An 18,170-nucleotide genomic window follows, 5' to 3' on the forward strand; every position below is an offset into this window, starting at 1 on the left:
ATCAGTGTTTAAAGTATTATAGTTTGATTAGTTTTGATGCAGTAATGGTCATATTTTCATTACATTTAATTCTTTCTCTTTTATTTAGTCTTAAAGGTCCTTAAATTAAAGGTCCTTAAGCGAGAGAGATCCGCCCAAACACTTTGGTCTCAAACAAGATCTCTCAAACACTACTGGATGGATTGCCATGAAACTTGCACTACACTAAAGCCATGGATTGGGATCAGATTAAACACGTTAATCGCCCGGGGTATTTAGGACCATTAAATCAGAACGCCCAGTGATTTACAGCAACGGAGCACATTTAGCGAAGCACCATGTTGCCCAACAGACGCTCCCAGGCTGTGGAATAAATCTCCGTCCTTTTATTAATCTCCGCCCTGAGCGCTGGACGGAGAACTGCGTTTATGCCGCTCAGGGTGTTAATGGCGGCCTAATTGAAAGTCTTGTGGAGGAGGACGTATTAAAAAATAGTTACTGACAGGTGCATGTATTTATACTGATCAGCTGTTCGTCCAGCCCACTGCTGTCCAAGTGCTGAAATAGTCACAGTCACAGACACTCAGCCTCTGCATTACTCTTAACTGAAAGTGACTGTTTCATTTCCATCCAAAGGCCCTTGAGGCATATGGAATATGATTAAGGATTACTGTGATTATGGTATTCTCACTTATCACACTATGTGATCATCACTAGCAAAAAATTAATCTGAATTATTTTGCGGACCCCCTGGCTTTTCGGACCCCACTTTAGGAACCGTGGCGCTAGACCCCTGGGAGATGGGTTGCTGAGGTGGAGCCCCACACCTACCATCAGCTCCCAGTACTTTCCGCATGACTTGCTTCACCCGGGATCGAACCCATGAACACGTGGTCCAGAGCTCTACCGACTGAGCTACCCGGACATTTTAAGGGCCATTTTATTTTACAGTTAACCTTTTTAGGTCAACAGGAACACGTCAATATACGGCAGGCTGGCAAATAAAAAATAGTGGCAACACTACTTTTGTATTGTACTAAAAATATAGAAATATGAAAATGTGTTTAACATGATTATGTTTTGTTTAAAAACAATGTAACGTAGCATTGTAATCTGGATGGTTTTGCAGTGTGAGGCGACTCATTTGTGATATTGCTTTGTGTTTACAGTACATTGTCTGAGGACAACCTACAGAAACACATTTATTACAGCTGCTTGTGGCTACAGTTGTACATCAAACGTGAAAACACAACATATCAGAGGAAGGGAATGACTGAGCCAACTGGGTAAAAGACGAGAGATTCCACGGACACCCAGTGCGTTATTTACGTCTTAAGTCTTAGATATGAAATAATTTGACCCCAGCAACTGCTGTTACTCGTCAAGGTTTCTCTGATCCAATGTCCGTACACTTTTCACTGTTAGTTAGGCATGTAATGATGCACTCGATTCATGATATGTATCACCATATGATTTTCACAATATTTTAAACACAAAATAATTTTCCAGACAAATGCCCGAAAAAAACGTTTTTTATGATTTATCTTCTAGCCTGAGCTTTTTTTTCACAATTTTTATTCAACTACATTGCAAAAGTAGCATTACTTTTCATGTAAAATTACTTATACATTATGAATTTGAAACCAAGAAAAGAGGTGAGCTGAAACCGTGGAAAGACTGAATGAAAAAAGACGCCCCTAGTAATCAAAAGTCGTAAGACAGGATTGGTTCAGTATTTGACCAATTAGTTTAGCTGAGGCAGCGGTCCGGTCACCTAGGCCACTACAGTGTAGCCTGACAGCGTGCTGCGGAGGTCGAGTCCTGATCCTGACGCATTTGCTGCGTGTCACTCCCCGTCACTCTCTCTCCCAATTCCTGTCAGCCTACTGTTCTATAAAAGAACAGTAGATTTGATAGGTGTGTGTGTGTGTATGTATGTGTGTGTGTGTGTGGCGTGTGTGTGTGTGTGTGTGTGTGTGTGTGTGTGTGTGTGTGTGTGTGTGTGTGTGTGTGTGCATGCAGACAGTCAGAGGGAGGGGCCTTCTCTGCTGCTGGTGTTGAAGTGGGGTGGAGAGCTGACACCAGCAGGCAGGGTTCAGGCAGAGGAGCTGGGGAGAGCCTTCCGATGCATGTACCCTGGAGGACAAGGTATCACCACACACACACACACACACACACACACACACACACACACACACACAGAAAAAATGCTGTACACTGGCAAACATGTTTATGTATACAGTACACACATGCTGACACACAAACACACACGTACGTACGTATGCATGTATGTATGTACGTATGTACATACGTATACACACACACACACACACACACACAGACACGTCTATACATGTGCACACACGCACACACATGCATCTATACATGTGAGCACACACACACACACACACACACACACACACCTTCGTCATCGTCAGTAACATTACAGCCAATCATTTAAATGTACAAATAACACATGTTGACTGTATGTACTGAATGTGGAGCAGAGGGTGGAGGTCTGCAACCACCTGTTTACTACAAACATCACCAGTCATGTATGTTTAAGGCACCGCGCACACTATTGAAACAGGTTCTGTGTCTGTGTCCTGGGGGGAGAGGAGGGCAGAGCAGCTCGCCATTCATTTTCAACGGGAGTCACATGGTGTTGACGGAACAGCTCTGCTCGATGAGGGGGAGGAGGGCAGGGCAGAGCAACAGAGCAAGGGTGTTTCAAATTTGATACTATAGTTTGAATAGTCCCTCTTTTGCGTGCGTGTGCTCATTTGCGTATGTCAAACTCCAAACCATCCTGTGAAATTAAGACTACAATATGGTTTTATCTCTGAGGTTAGAATGCTCAGAATGTTTTTGATACAGTGGTCCTGACCAAACGTGATGATCATCTGCCTGGTTATAGACTAATTCAGAAACGGGTCTCATGGTCGCAGCTTACGTATTTCCTGTAGGTGGAGCCGACATAGCTACATAGTTACTCTTTTACCTGCTTTTTACTAACACTAACATTACAAAGATGCCCAGAACATCGGGATGAACCTGTGTATTTTATGGCTGCTCCAACAGTAGTGGCAACATTCCAAAAAAAAATATCCACTGCTTGGCTGAGACCAGAGCCATAGAGTAATGGTTGAGACGAAGCAGTGAAAGGTCTTAAAAGATACATAACGTCAGTCTTACCCAATACCCAATCGTTCTGTTTTATGAACACAAGGCTGCTGTACTTTATATCTCATACTAAGCATTAAAGTATGAGGTATAAAGTACAGCCACCGCAGTGGATATTTTGACATTCCGTTTTTATTTTTATGTTGCCACTACTGTTGGAGCAGCCACACACTACACGATGTTCTGGGCATCTTTGTAATGTTAGTGTTAGTAAAAAGCAGGTAAAAGAGTAACGTACATCAGTCACTCTACCATTCACCGCCTACAGGAAATACATGAAATACATGAGACCCGTTTCTGAATTAGTCTATAGGCCTTTACTTAGTATGCGCCATACTCGTCTTTAGACGGGTTCAAAAGGTTATCACTTGACTGCCACGCCCGTAAATCGACGGGTTACGACCCCCGTTTACAGCAGGCCTCTTACTGCAGCTGCCTATGGCCTGAAACGGCATCCATCTTGCAACGAACGAGAGAAAACAAAAACAGTTGAAAAACAGTCATCCGATCTCCATATTGGCCGCGATCTTCAGCAGAGCATATCTCGGAATTATTCCTCATATTTGGTGACATGAGTTAAAGTATGATTTTTAGGATGCCAACAAAAGGCTGGCGCTTCGCTCCGGTTAGCATATTATCAGGCGCCCCAATGCTGGGGCGCCCACTGGCCTAGTGGTCCAGGGGCATGCCACCTATAGGTGCTGGCCTGACAGCGTGTTGCGCGTTCGAGTCCCGTTCATGACAACCTTTGCTGCATGTCTCTCCCCCTCTCTCCCTCCCTCTTTCCTGTCCGTCTTCATTGTAACACAAACACAAAAGCCAAAAACAAATCTTAAAAAAAGGGAATATGGATTCCAGGTCTACATGGGTTCAGGGAGTAATGTCAACTCCACACACAGACAAATGAAGAAGAAATGACACAGCCATATTTTAACAGCTTGTGTCAAGCTAAAACCCTGAACGTGACTCATGACTCTTGTGTATTACTAAAATTTAAATGGGTATCTTTCACATCTAAAGCTCTGTTGTGGATGTATTAATGCACTCTTACAGGCACAAACAATGCACTGTTTCTAATGATCTAATAATTTAACTACTGTAGGCTATTGTATCAGATTGATCACTGATGTCAGATGGGAGGATTATAGAGGCAGCTGCTGCACATTTCCCTCTTTATGTAGCGCTGGCAGTTGTGATGTGATGCCATAGCCTGAGAGGACGTTCGGGTGAATGTTGTGGCGACAGACTCAGTCACTAGCTTCGGTCCCAGCCTTACTAATCTGCAAAGAGAAAAGCCTGGTCACAACTAGGGATGTCCCTCATTCCCGATCCGATACACAATTTCTGTGTTAGCCGATACGAATAGCGATACCAGTGTTGTGATCTCGTGTTATGTTTATAGCTATCTAGCTATATATCTCATGTGCACTTGCAGTTTGGGCAACTCGAAAGCAAACTCCACATGCCCCAACATTTTATTTACCTGCCATAGTGTCAACTGTCAACCCCTTACCCCTGTGTCGGATCGGTGGTTAGACTGGCATATTCGCCGATACCGATATGACCCGATATGTCAAATAAGGGCCATTACCGATACTTTTCCCGATACTGATACAGTATCGGGACATCTCTAGTCACAACCTAAGGCAGAGAGTGCATCCGTCAGATGTATTTCCCTCGAATATGATATTTTTCAACCAATCACAACACTTATTTCATTCACGGAGAATGTAAACTGATTTATAAAGCGTCAATGTGAGTTCCGGTACTTCAGTCACTCAGTCAGTGACGGGCTGAACTATCACTACTATGTATCGCTTAAAAGATAAACTTCTAGAGCAATGCTTTATGCTTCATTTTTTAGTGCATGACATGCAAACAAACAATTTAAAACAACTGGATGTGCATTTTCTGAATATCTTCTACTCCTACTTACTTCTTCGTCCAAAAAGACAGATCTTCTCTCCAGCAACGGTTTTGTTCTATTAACTCTGCTCTTCTCTTCTTACCTGTTGTTGTTGTTGCTCTGTGTAAACTGCTATAGCAGCTAACCGGCGCAACCTGGGCTGTGAGTCTCCTATGGGTAAGAGAAGGACTTACGGGGTCAAACCAAGGAATCTTTTGAAGCAGGAAGGGACAGCAGGTCACTGTGCGGTACAGGAGAGCCCATGGGAGCTCTGTATAGAGCGTCGCAGTCCCGCCCCCTTTCATGACGACGCCAGGCCCAGGAAATGAATCCCTATGCATTTTTCCCATAGACATTTCGAAACGTATTTATATAAAGACCTTTTAAGCGTCGTACGAAGCCAACTCTTGTCGTGACAAATCATGACAACACACACAATATTTTGGACCAAACGTATAATTACAAAGAAGAAAAACAACAAAACAAGTGTTGTAACCTGCCTTTTTTTCTACTTTCTAATTCTTTGTTTGGCCCGAAAAATTGTGTTTGTCATGATTTGTCACGACAAGAGTTGGCTTTGTCCGTGGTGTAAACGACTTTAAATAAATACTTTCTGAAAAGTCTATGAGGAAAATGAACGGGAATTTCTTTTCCGGGTCTCTCGAGGGGGCGGGAATGCGACGCTCTATACAGCTAACATTGTGATCAAGTGTTGGAATTGATCACGACTTAGTCTTCCACGTGATCAGTCCAGCTAATGGCGTTCTGTTAAACATGTATGCCCATTATTGTTTCACGTATTTTCCGAATGCATTTCTTGACAGTTTAGGGGTTTAGAACAATGTACTGTGTGTACATTGGTTCCTTGACGTTATTTTGATGTGGCGTCATTCCTGACCAAAGCTTCGTTTGACATAACATAAAGCTTGTTGTAGAGGCCCACTCCTTGGCTTAAAAAGCATAACATTAAATCAAATTAATCCCAGATAACTATCCCATACAGAAATAACATATATTTCCGAAGTTTCAAAATGTACCAAACTACATGGCCATGCACACTTATATGAAATACATTTCAATACATGTTTATGGGAGGAAAATATATTTGGTCCCTCTAAAATATATTTTCACCATACAGTACACTTTAGCCAGTATTTGTAGATTTTGAAACATAAATATATGTGTAGTATTTACAGTTATGGGAATAGATGATAGACTGTGTGTCTCTCGTTTTGACTCACTTGTGATGTAAACTCCGATGCCTCACAGCGACATTCCTGACCCTTCCTTATAGGTTCCTTGGATGTCCTCACACCCCGACCTTCGCTTCCTTCATCTTCCTTCATCCTCCATTCAGCTTTCCATCTGCTAGCTAACTCTCCTCTCGTTGTCTAACGTTATTGTCATGTTGGGGACTGCACACAGTGGTCTCTATATCACGTTGCAGTGGGTTGTATGTATTGAGGTGTTCTCATTCAGAGACTCTTAGATTTACAATTTACACACGGGCTGAGCTGAGCGGTATAACATATACGCAATTACGCATAATAATAAATTCAGTTCACCAACGTACAAGGGTTAGAACCAGTTATCATGTACAGTACATGTATTTTTTATTATGTACTACAATTGTGAACGCCAAGCTTCAGAACAGGGAATGACAGGCAAAGGAGATTAGAATTATTTTATAAAGAGTAAAATGGTACAAACATTGAGTCGTTCTGCATAAGCTTACACACAGTAACACATTTCATCAGAGAGGTCAGCTGCAGTGCATTCGCACCCCTGAAGCATTTTTGGCATCCAGTGCTTTGCTCAAGGGCGCATTGGCATTCTGGAGTTGGCGGCCACTATAGATACATGTACTGTAGTATCACCCACCCAGCTTGAACCAGTTACTGGTTGGTCACTCTGCATTGTAGAGTCTACAGTACAGTACTGTATGTCAAGGCCTATAACCAACAAGTTAGCCGCTGGTAGTACAAGCAAGGTTCAAAGCCATAGTGTACTATAACAGTCCTGTGAACTAGGGACTGAAATGCAACAGACTGTATTCTCTGAGTGCTGACATTGCTGTACATGCAGCAAATAAGTTAAATGTATTTTGGCCACCTGCTCGAAGGAGCTATAGCGAGACTGTGTGAATCTGAGCTAACAGCGACCATCACACTAATTTTATAGCTGTTGTTTTCCAGTGCATTCTGTTTGAGAAGAGTAATGTTGTGTGGCAAACTTATACTCATGCTTGTCTGGGAATGGAGACTGCTTGTCTCAGTGTCAAAGCATGATAATCCAATATTATAGCAACAGTCTACCTACCTATAAGATATATAGTATTGTTATATAGAGATATACAGTTACCATTGATAGACATATGACAGACAGATTGATGTCCAGAGCATAACTGACTGAATACACCAAGGTTATTATAGTTAACTAAAAATAACAAAAACTAAAATCAAAAAAACATTTTTGTTAACTGACCTACCGGTAAATTAAACAGTTGGAGGTTCAACTGAATACATTTTTAAATGCTATCTTTAAGTTTTTATTACACAATACTTACCTTTTCAACCTTGCACCTGATAAATAATCCAAAGTATAAAAAACATACTAAACTAACTAAAACTATTAGAAATTTCTAAAAAATAAAAACTAGCACTAAGAAGCACTACAATTAACTGAATTAGAAAAAGAATATTCAAAACAAACTTAAAACTAAACAAAAATGAAAAATCCAAAACTTTTATACCGGTAACCTTGATTGACACATTAGAATACATTTCACTTTCTCTGAGACTAGGGCTGCTGGGCTCTTACATTATGTGTGATTTAACCCAATAACAAATGCATTACCTCACTTTCAATTCAGCCTGCTCATAAAACTGACCAAATTAGATTAATATGCGTTAAAACAAAGCAATTTTAACAGACCAAGAAACGCTCAATTTGAAAGAAAACACGCTTGGAATTGAAAGTGACTTTGTGCCACTTCTAGAATCAGAATCAGAATCTTATGTGGGTTCAGTCTTCCCTGACATATTTTCTTCCCAGTGAGGAGATGCTGTTGCTGTACTGCCCCATTGTGTCTTAACGTTGGTCCTGTGTCCCTCTGCTGTGCTGTAGGTGACTATGCAGGATTCCCAGGCTGTGGTCTCCTACGCCTCCACAGCACCTATAGACATGATCTGAAGATCTATGCCTCGGACGAGGGCAGAGTGCAGATGACTGCTGCTGCTTTTGCTAAGGTAACACAAGATGACACAAGACATCTGGTGTGTGTGTGGTCATACACTACACAGCCCTATTATGAATATCTTACCAATCTCTTTGCTCAATGTGTTTTCTTACCAATAACGTAGCCTGTAATGTGTTTTTCATAGTCATTTAAAGGATAAATCCATGCTAGAAGGCTTTTTTACCTTTCTTACCTTTCTTTGTAGTCGTTACGTCCCCACCAAAGAGGTCCAGGTGTTTTTTTGTGCAAAAACTCCTTATTGGCTATTTCCCCTATCATAAGCCCTCAATGAATTGCATTGAATTGAATGGGAATTGAATGGGGCTATGGGGTGTTGTGCTAATTTGCTTATTTCCATCTAAATAAGTAGTAAAGTGTGCCGCTTGGGATATTATTTACATTATGAAGAGAGGATATATACAAAAAGATTAATACATTGAGCGATGGAAATAAGCGAATTAGCACAACACCCCATAGCCCCATTCAATTCAATTTTGCACAAAATAACACCTGGACCTCTTTGGTGGGGATGTAACGACTACAAATAAAGGTAAGAAAGCCTTTCAGTATGGAATTCTCCTTTAACTTCCCATACATACCATATTCTATTAAGACGTAATCTTAACCATGTGTTTCTCCTCAGGGCCTTCTGGCTCTGGAAGGTGAGTTGACTCCCATCCTGGTTCAGATGGTAAAGAGTGCCAACATGAATGGCCTTCTAGACAGCGACAGTGACTCTCTGACCGACTGTCAGCAGAAAGTCAAAACCAGACTGCATGATATCATGCAGAAACCCCAGGACTTCACCCAGGAGGACTACCAGAAGGTAATGTCCCAATGGTGCTTCTGACTGGAGAGAGTCTGGGAATTCAAATGGAAAATATGGTGTATATGCACGCAAGTGTACAGGACGTGATGTAATGGTGACTTCTGTGTGCTTGTGGTTTCAGTTGGCCCCGACCAGCAGCCCATCACTGGTCAACTCCATGAAAGTCATTGAGAACCCAGTCAAGACCTGTGACAAGGTCTACACCCTGATCCAGTCTCTCACCTCTCAGATACGCAAGAGACTGGAGGACCCCAAGTCTGCAGGTACTGTAGGACCACCATGTTATATTGCACAGCATGTGACCTACAGTAGCGTCAGGAAAAGGGGGCCTTTTCATCATGGTGAAAAGTGAGTTTTATTTGTAATGTCTCTCTGAAAAAGATCGAAATAAACCATTCATTCATGAGTCAAACACAGGATTTATGAGAGAGAAAAAACATCCCCGAACCGAAATTGCGCTGCTCCTCAGATTTGTCAGTCTGAAGAAGAGCTTTGTGTTTGAAACAGATTATTTTCCGGGGGAGTGCAATAAAGCATCTGTCCCAATGCAGCCGTTTCTCTGCTTAAACATAGGATTTACAATCTTCAAAACTAAAAATTGTAACGCAAATATGAAAATAATTAAGGTCAAGCTATGTGACCATGCAGTATCTTGCATGTCAAATTAGCTGAGTTTGTAGGGTTGGTTCGAGTACATCTTGTTCTCTCTTAGTTGTAATCCAAACAGAAATGTGGAAGGTTATATTATCTCTCTTGTGGTGATGAGAGGCCAGCAAAATACACATTTGGTCCTGGCTTGATATCACAACATTTACAAATACCAACTCTACATCAGCAAGGACCCTGAGGATATCAGCTGTTATGTTTGGCATAATGATATCAGCAGTGTCTCTGTAACACAAGGTGAAGGCAATCCTGACCGAGTCCGAATCCCCCTGACTCTATAGTTTCAGCATGTGAATATTAGTAGGTATGTGTGTGTTAAAGAGCTGCTTTTATTTAACACAGACCTGCAGCTGTACCACAGTGAGACTCTGGAGTTGATGTTACAACGCTGGTCAAAGTTGGAAAGAGACTTCCGCATGAAAAATGGCCGCTATGACATCAGCAAGATCCCCGATATCTACGATTGTGTGAAATATGACACGCAGCATAACGCCTCGCTGGGTCTGGACAACACACTGGAGCTGTTTACAATGTCCCGTGCACTGGCTGACTTAGTCATACCACAGGTTAATACACACACACACACACACACACACACACCTACAGAAGGTATTCTGTATCCTAGTTTTGCTGATTCATTGTTACATAAATGTAAAAATGTGTTATTACAGAACAATAAATGACTAAGGGACAGAATAAATAGATGAATTTAATAAGATAGCATACATACATACCAGCTGAAAATGTTTGAGAACCACTGGGAAAAGCTGTGATAGATAACGCACTTTCTTTCCATCAGTGATTGTCAGGCAGCGAACAGAGAATGCAGTATTGTTGTTTTCAGCATCCCTCTCTGTCCCCCAGGAGTATGGCATCACTAAAGCATCCCTCTCTGTCCCCCAGGAGTATGGCATCACTAAAGCAGAGAAGCTGGACATCGCCCAGGCTTACTGTGTTCCTCTGATGAAGAAGATCCAACTGGATCTGCAGAGGACGCATGAAGATGAGGCTGTCAACAAACTGCATCCACTGTGAGTCTGAGAGCACGCACACACACACACACACACACACACACACACACACACACACACACACACACACACACACACACACACACACACACACACACACACGCTAGAAACATGTCTGGTCAGTCCGGCCCACCCTTCCCGGAGGTGAGAAACAGTCCTGTGTGTGTTGTGTTTCAGTTACTCTCGTGGTGTGATGTCTCCTGGTCGCCATGTCAGGACCCGCCTGTACTTCACTAGTGAGAGTCACGTCCATTCTCTGCTCAGCATCTTCAGATACGGAGGACTGTTAAACGTACGTAACGTACCTGTACATCATCTTATTTTTTCTTATTTTTAGGCATGACTCATGATCTGACATCCGTGAGCTCTCTGCTGTTCATTGACTGCCAGAATTAAATCAGCGTCTATCCTGTTGCCTGCCAGCTTTCTGAGAGTTTTTCACCAACCTTTCAAAAATCATAGAATATTTTGCGTCGCTCCTATTCCGCGCACGGGTGCCCTCTCAAGACGTGCACGGGTGTTCCAGAATCAGATAATATTCCTGCTCTGTACGCGACAATCCCTCCGGTCTATTGATAAAATCATAAATGTATGTATTCTCTGTGTTCATGTCAAGGTGCGAGGTTGTTCATATGTATTCTTCAAATACAATATCCATGTATTTGCCAGAGAATCACTGTTTACTTATTTACATCGACACACGTTTCACACAGATTTAATTTCTTTGCTAAATAGTTACTCTACCAATTTAAAATCATTGAATCGTTTCGACATAAATGAACCATTAACAAAGATGACATCAGAGTACTGAAATCAGGGCAGGGTTACGTTTGTGAGGTTGTCCGTCGACATCATTGGATAATATCATTGGAAAGTCTGACCATTTACTTTATACAGTTGTGTTATGATGAGCAGGTCTGCTAATTATGTGGAGGGAGGGTGACAAATGACTCTGCCAAAGTCAAAGAGGCTATTCTCCTGTTGGTATTCTCATGTTGTACGTGTTAGACTAGCTTAACAAGGGCATCCACGTTGGCTGACCTGCAATGAATCCTGCTTGGTCGAGGAATGGAATGTATACTGCTATGTCTGGTCAGACCTTGTTCAAGGTTGTACTTTCTTGTTAGATCTTGTGTACAGCCTGGTACATAAGAGTAAAAGTTATTTTGGTTTGGCTTCCTTCAATACGCACTGCGCGTACGGCAACACGCCAAGGGGGGCAACAAAATGTGCCCAAAAGTCCCAAGCCGACCCTCATAATAACAATAGAGGGTATGCGCGTGACATCATCATCATCATACCTGGAAGTTATCCAGGAATGCCTAATGAGTGGCAAAAAACTACTTCCTGGGCCTTGACAGCCCATACAGTCCAGTCCTATTTGATTGCATTAAATGACTTTAACACTCCGATTGCCCGGGGTTATTTAATCCATTAAATCATAGCGCCCGATATGTTATCCCGGATGTGGCGACGGGACCGCGGTGGGCCGTCTAACACATGATCTTTTCTTAGAATTGGACGGGATGATTTAGATCAAGAGTTATTAACGTTTTAAGATTTCCGGTCTCGTTGGCAAAACAGGGGGGATGACGTTGCCCACTGTTATGCAACATCGAATGTTGCGCAAAAGGCGCTCCTAGTCTGTGGCGCGATGCGATCGGCTTTGATATCAATAAACTTTGCCTTTTTGATAAAACTTCAACCTGAGTGCTGGGTGTTACTAATTAAAAGGACGGACGAACTTCGTCCTGGGCGATCGGGGTGTTAACAACATTAAATTCACTTTGTTACTCACTTTGCCACTCAATCTGCCATTCACTTTATGCATGCGCATGCCCTCTATTTAATAATAACAATTCAAACTTCCAAACTATCAAGTTAATATTGAAGGAAATAAACTGTCACAATCAGTCGGATGACATTAGGTCTGGAACACCATAGTATAATGAGAACAAATGGAGTCTACCAGCGTGCCTCTCAGCCTAATACGGCGTCACAGGAGCAGGGACGGGGATAGAGACTGGCTCGGACAGTTAAGCCTTTTATTCAGTATAGTACAAAAACGTACAATCTTTCGATCTTCATCAGAGTCATGAAAAGCTCTCCGAGCCGCTCCAGCGTCTATCCCTTCTGACACAATAGTATATGTTACAAGTGGAAGGACGTTGTGAATGCAAATGAGATCACTGAAGAAAGAGTCACAGCTTCCTTGTAATATTGGTTACACGGTTATGAGATGATGGTTGCATGGAGATGTTCCAGTTTCACCCTTAAGGTCCTTTCAAATGGGCAGAGATGAATGCACACGTTGTCGCCTGTATCATTGACAGGTCTGCTACAGGTCTGCTCAAGAGGGGCGCAACAACGCAAGTGTAAAAAAAAGAAAACTAAACAGAATCCAGGTCTGGTGAGTCGCTGGTGTGTGCACGAAACGGGCATGTGCGTGACAATTTCACGGGACCACGCCCAGGTAAATATGCTTGCGTTGTTGCCCCTCGATTTCTCTGCGGGTACAGAAACAAAACGCAGGTCTCATTGAAAATGAACTATAGGCGCGTTTAATCACTGCCCGTTTGAAAGGACCTTTAGGCGCAAACCTGTCGTCAATATTAGTTAGATTATGAATGTTTTGTGTGTGTGTGTGTGTGTGTGTGTGTGTGCGTGTGCGTGCGTCAGGAGGAGAAGGACCAGCAATGGCAACAGGCTATGGACTACCTGAGCGCCGTGTCTGAACTCAACTACATGACTCAGGTAGTCATCATGCTGTATGAAGACAACAACCAGGTAAACTGACCACTAATTGAAACAGTAGATCAGGGGTAGCAACCTTATATTAGACACTAGTGCCAACATTGGCACAGGGGAGGGTGATCACTGGCACACTGTAAGTAAGTGTTAGAGGATTTTTATGTAAAAGTGTGTGTGTGTGTGTGTGTGTGTGTGTGTGTGTGTGTGTGTGTGTGTTCTCAGGACCCCTTCTCGGAGGAACGTTTCCATGTCGAGCTTCACTTCAGTCCAGGGGTCAAAGTTTGCGAGGATGAGGAGAACGCTCCACTAGGCTTCGGCTTCAGACCTGCCTCCTCTGAGGTACGGGTGTGTGTGTGTGTGTGTGTGTGTGTGTGTGCGTGCGTATGCGTGCGCAGGTTGAGGATTAATTGTCTTGCTCAAGGAGAGTGGTGCCACTTGCCAGATACAGTGGCTGTTACGGGAATCAATACCGAGACTTCCTGGTCACAAGACCGGAGCCTCTACAATCACCAAGCCATGTATCATTTGGATACAAAAATATAATAATTTTTTCCTTTTTGACATGACTTCCATCTTGTGTCCTCTGGCCAATCAGAAAGACGCCAAGCAGACCAATCAGGGCAGTTGTGAGGATCTGTCCCAAGATCAGCTGGATCAGGCACTTCCTCTATCTGAGCCAATCACCATCCAGAAGAAATCTCCTATGATCCGCAACCGAAAGACTGGTTCCATGGAGGTACTGGACCCAGGGCACTGGTTCATGTGCTTCAGTCCACTCAGTCAGAACAGGATAGCAGGGTAGTGAAATGGCTTCTGGGTAATTTGTCAGATTCAGCACTGGTTCATATCATAGATAGAGAGCGGACACAGCCCCGCCCCCACTGTTCATTTCATTGGAAGTTAAGTAAAGGGGCTTAAAATTAACATTATAAACATGACTTACGACAAATCTTACAACTCTCGTTCTAAAAACATAGAACAAATCTATGGTGGCCTGTGCTGAACTATTGCTACTGCCATTTAGATGTAATCGTGTCCATAATATTGTGAGTAAAATCGCCAGGGTGATTTGTTCATATCTGGAACACAGTTGACTGATCTAAGATGGGAAATCTAATACAAAAAAACGCCATGACCTAGGGGGATCCACTCTAGTGGCAGTGATGTCAGACTTCGATGCTATGACAGCAGACTCTTTAATAAGTCCATTAATGTATGTAGTCAAATACTGTATAGTCATATTGCAAGGTGGTTTACAGGTGTCGGAAACAGTTGATGATATTGTTTGTCGTACAGGGTACGTCATTGCATTTCCAAGAAAGGAGAAAGAAGAAGTTCTTATAAAGACCCATACAGTATAACGAACATGGGTATTATTGTATGTGCAGTATGTACTGAGATCAGTGGTTCCTGATTTCCTGAGAATGTTCTCCTCAAGAATGTTTTAACTTTTTCATTGTTATTTCTTCTCCATATCTTTAGGTTACAAAGGACAAACGTTTCAGCTATCCAGCCTTCGTCAGTGTGCTGGATAGCTGAAAGGTTTGTCCTTCGTAGCCTAAAGTAAAGACATGGAGATGAATAACTCACTCTTGCCATTCTTCTGAGTGCGACCCATCACTTTTTGTAATATGATATTGGTCTAAGAGGAGTCAGAGCACGGCGGTAACACAACGTTTCTGTCTCCCCCCCCCCATACCCACCCCCTCCCTGGTCTCACTCAGGTCCTCTCTGAGACGTCTCCCACTCACTCCTCCAAGGGCTCCTCATGCTCCTCCACTTCCTCCTACAGACTCTTCACCACTTCCTGTTCCAGACAGTCGCCTGAGATCAAACCTGCCAGTGGCCTAGGTGTGTGTGTCTCATTATGTGTGTGTGCGTCTGTCCTCTACACACATTTATCATCGGCCATGATCAGTGAGCTGCCGCCTCTCTCCTTTCCTATCGTCTCTCTTTTTCTCGTCTTTTTCTTGCTTTCTCGCTCATGTCGTCCTTGTCATACCATAATAATAATGTCACATGTCATACAACAACAATAATAAGATGCCTCGTCCATCTTATTCCAAGAAATGAACAGGATTGATGCCAGCATTAAAGGGGAATTCCAGACCAACCGTTTTCTTACCTTAACGATGTGACGATGTTATATCCAAAAACGAGAGGTACAGGTGAATTATTATTATTATTATTTAGAGTTTAGAGTTATGAAAATATTCACCTGTACCACTCGTTCTTGGATATAATAACATCAGATTAAGAAAAGAAAGCGGCCTGTCCCGAATTATCCTTTATTCAACTATAATACAAACATTTTGCATCACACTGAAATGCACACTATCAGGGCTGTTATCTATAAAATATGTATATTTGTATACATATTTTTGTATGTTCCCGGCATGAGATGAATACATTGGATAAAAGACCAGGCTTCATTGGGTTCATTCGTCTTTGATTATCGAACTGCTTGACTTACAAACGGCCACAGAAACCTTGTAGAAATACATTATAATGCATAACGGATGGATCGAAGGGCAATTGTGTTGTTAGATAAGGTCAATATAGCGACATGCAGACAATAAATGCAGTCAGACCCCTGTGTTCTGTGTACCAAAGGCTAATATCCCCCAACACACACACTGTGCCCACTGCCCCCTCCCCCAGTCTAAATGGAAAATAGTGGAGCAGACAATAACATGGCTAATGTTAAGCCTGATTAATGCTCGGGTGCAGTTGCCGGTGCCCCAAAAATAGCCGATGTTTTTGGTGCGCAACAGGATGCACAACTAAGTATGACTCTGGATTTAGACTGGGAACAATCGTCATGCACTGACTGGAATAACTCTGTGGAAAGAATGTCCGACTTCTGAACTCCAGTCGGTAGTGTGTTAAGCTGTCACTATATTTGGCTGCACTAAAACCGCTCCGCAATACTAACACAGTATCACTTAGATTACTGTGTGGTCCAATTCAATATTGTAACCCAATATCCATCAACATAGAACGTAACTAACTTTTATTTTGCATTGACAGTTTTCATTGCAATAGATTTGATATTGTACATTTTCCATAATATGCAAACTGTTCTACCCATTTAGCCAAAGTACAGTAAGTTTCAGAACAGAGCCTTCAAACTATGGGAGAATATCTTCTCTGTGTGCTGACCAACACACTGCAGACCTCAAAACACATTTACTTATTGTCCTACGATATTATGACAATATACTGTATATACTTTTCTACTTAAGCAAAAGTATCAATACTGCTGCTGCTTAATCAAAATGTACTTGAGTAGAAGTACAAAAGTATTGGCATCAAAATATACTTAAAGTACCAAAATTAAAAGTACTCATTTTGCAGAATCTCCCGTTTCACAGGTTTTCAAATGTATAAAAATGCAAAAAGTATCTTTTGAAAATAGCCGATCACATTGTGGTTGAAGTGGTTATATGTTTTGTAATAACATACATTAAAATCTACAAAGACTAACTAAGGTTTTCAAATAATTGGAGTGGAGTAAAAGTGTAATGCCGTATTTGCCTCTAAGATGTATTGGAGTCGAAGTAAAAGTATTGAAAATTGGAAATACTCCAGTAAAGTAAAAGCACCAAGAAATTCAGTACAGTACTTGAGTAAATGTAATTAATTACTTTCCACCACTGCAATATTACTGTCAATAACTTGGAATGAGGGTGAAATGTGGGCATTTGCAACTTTAGCAGTGAGTTTACATGGTTTACGTCAGCCACATGCAGTGTTAAACACCCAGGGTCATTTTGACCTACTTGTTGTGCTGCCATTGTGTCACAGCATCACACTGGCCAGCATGTGACTCCATATATGAATGTGTTCAGTCCTTCAATCACAAGGGCTGTTTTCCTACAGCTTCAAAAGCTCTGAAGTGGCCGGTGTCCTCTTAAAGGAGCTTGGCAGGTGATACAGGACAGGGAGTGTAATATCGTCATAAACGGGTTGAGATACTGGCTCACCCACATTCACATGTTCACACAGCTGTTGCACCAGATACTTGACCGCTTTCACGCCTGGCCTGCCTATTTTGGGCATGTCATCGGGTGAAAATCGTCAGAAATCTTACACATTTGCACATTCTGATTTAGTCTTTTGAATAACACACCATTTAGTTTTAGTCCTAGTCATCTGAAATTGTTAGTGTGGTTGACCTAACAGGGCATAACTGAAGTGTGATTTGAAAACATATCAGACTCACTGGACCCCCAATAATTGTTACAAAGCTGTCTATGACGAGTTGAGGGCCCTTGGAACCTTTGACCACAGTTTGGTGTCAATGTTGGCAGTTGACTGAACCAACCAGTTATACTGAACCTGGATGGTTCATTCAGGGAAACGAGCAGTACAGATCAACATAGCTTGTATTTCTTTAAACAAGAGTTCAAGTTCACACCACCAAGCATGTACATTATGTTTGAGTGCTGTGCATAGCAGAAATGAATGGCACACATTCAACGCCTAATCTTGTAAACAAAACATAAGCGACAAAACAGATTAGATTACAACTAGCTGACAACCTGACGAGGCTGCGTTATATCCAGCTGGAAACTCGATGAAACT

At 42.2% G+C, this 18,170-nt stretch overlaps 1 protein-coding gene across 10 annotated transcripts in view; it reads left to right on the forward strand.

Annotated features, from left to right (window-relative positions):
* Positions 1-18,170, forward strand: part of ppip5k1b (diphosphoinositol pentakisphosphate kinase 1b) — a 67,164-nt gene that overhangs the window by 26,749 nt on the left and 22,245 nt on the right. For 7 of the 10 annotated variants that reach the window (XM_080762478.1, XM_080762477.1, XM_080762479.1 and 4 more), the window contains 12 exons: positions 2,002-2,127; positions 5,207-5,245; positions 8,195-8,316; positions 8,950-9,132; positions 9,257-9,398; positions 10,144-10,367; positions 10,705-10,832; positions 11,010-11,124; positions 13,512-13,619; positions 13,806-13,922; positions 14,179-14,319; positions 15,308-15,434. In XM_080762478.1, coding sequence (XP_080618604.1) covers positions 2,002-2,127; positions 5,207-5,245; positions 8,195-8,316; positions 8,950-9,132; positions 9,257-9,398; positions 10,144-10,367; positions 10,705-10,832; positions 11,010-11,124; positions 13,512-13,619; positions 13,806-13,922; positions 14,179-14,319; positions 15,308-15,434 — 1,572 coding nt within the window. The remainder of the gene's footprint in view (positions 1-2,001; positions 2,128-5,206; positions 5,246-8,194; positions 8,317-8,949; positions 9,133-9,256; positions 9,399-10,143; positions 10,368-10,704; positions 10,833-11,009; positions 11,125-13,511; positions 13,620-13,805; positions 13,923-14,178; positions 14,320-15,307; positions 15,435-18,170) is intronic. The other 3 variants (XM_080762481.1, XM_080762476.1, XM_080762482.1) reach the window with 1 other exon arrangement.

The sequence above is a fragment of the Protomyctophum bolini genome, assembly GCF_963924005.1.
Source record: "Protomyctophum bolini genome assembly, chromosome: 4".
Classification (NCBI taxonomy): domain Eukaryota; kingdom Metazoa; phylum Chordata; class Actinopteri; order Myctophiformes; family Myctophidae; genus Protomyctophum; species Protomyctophum bolini.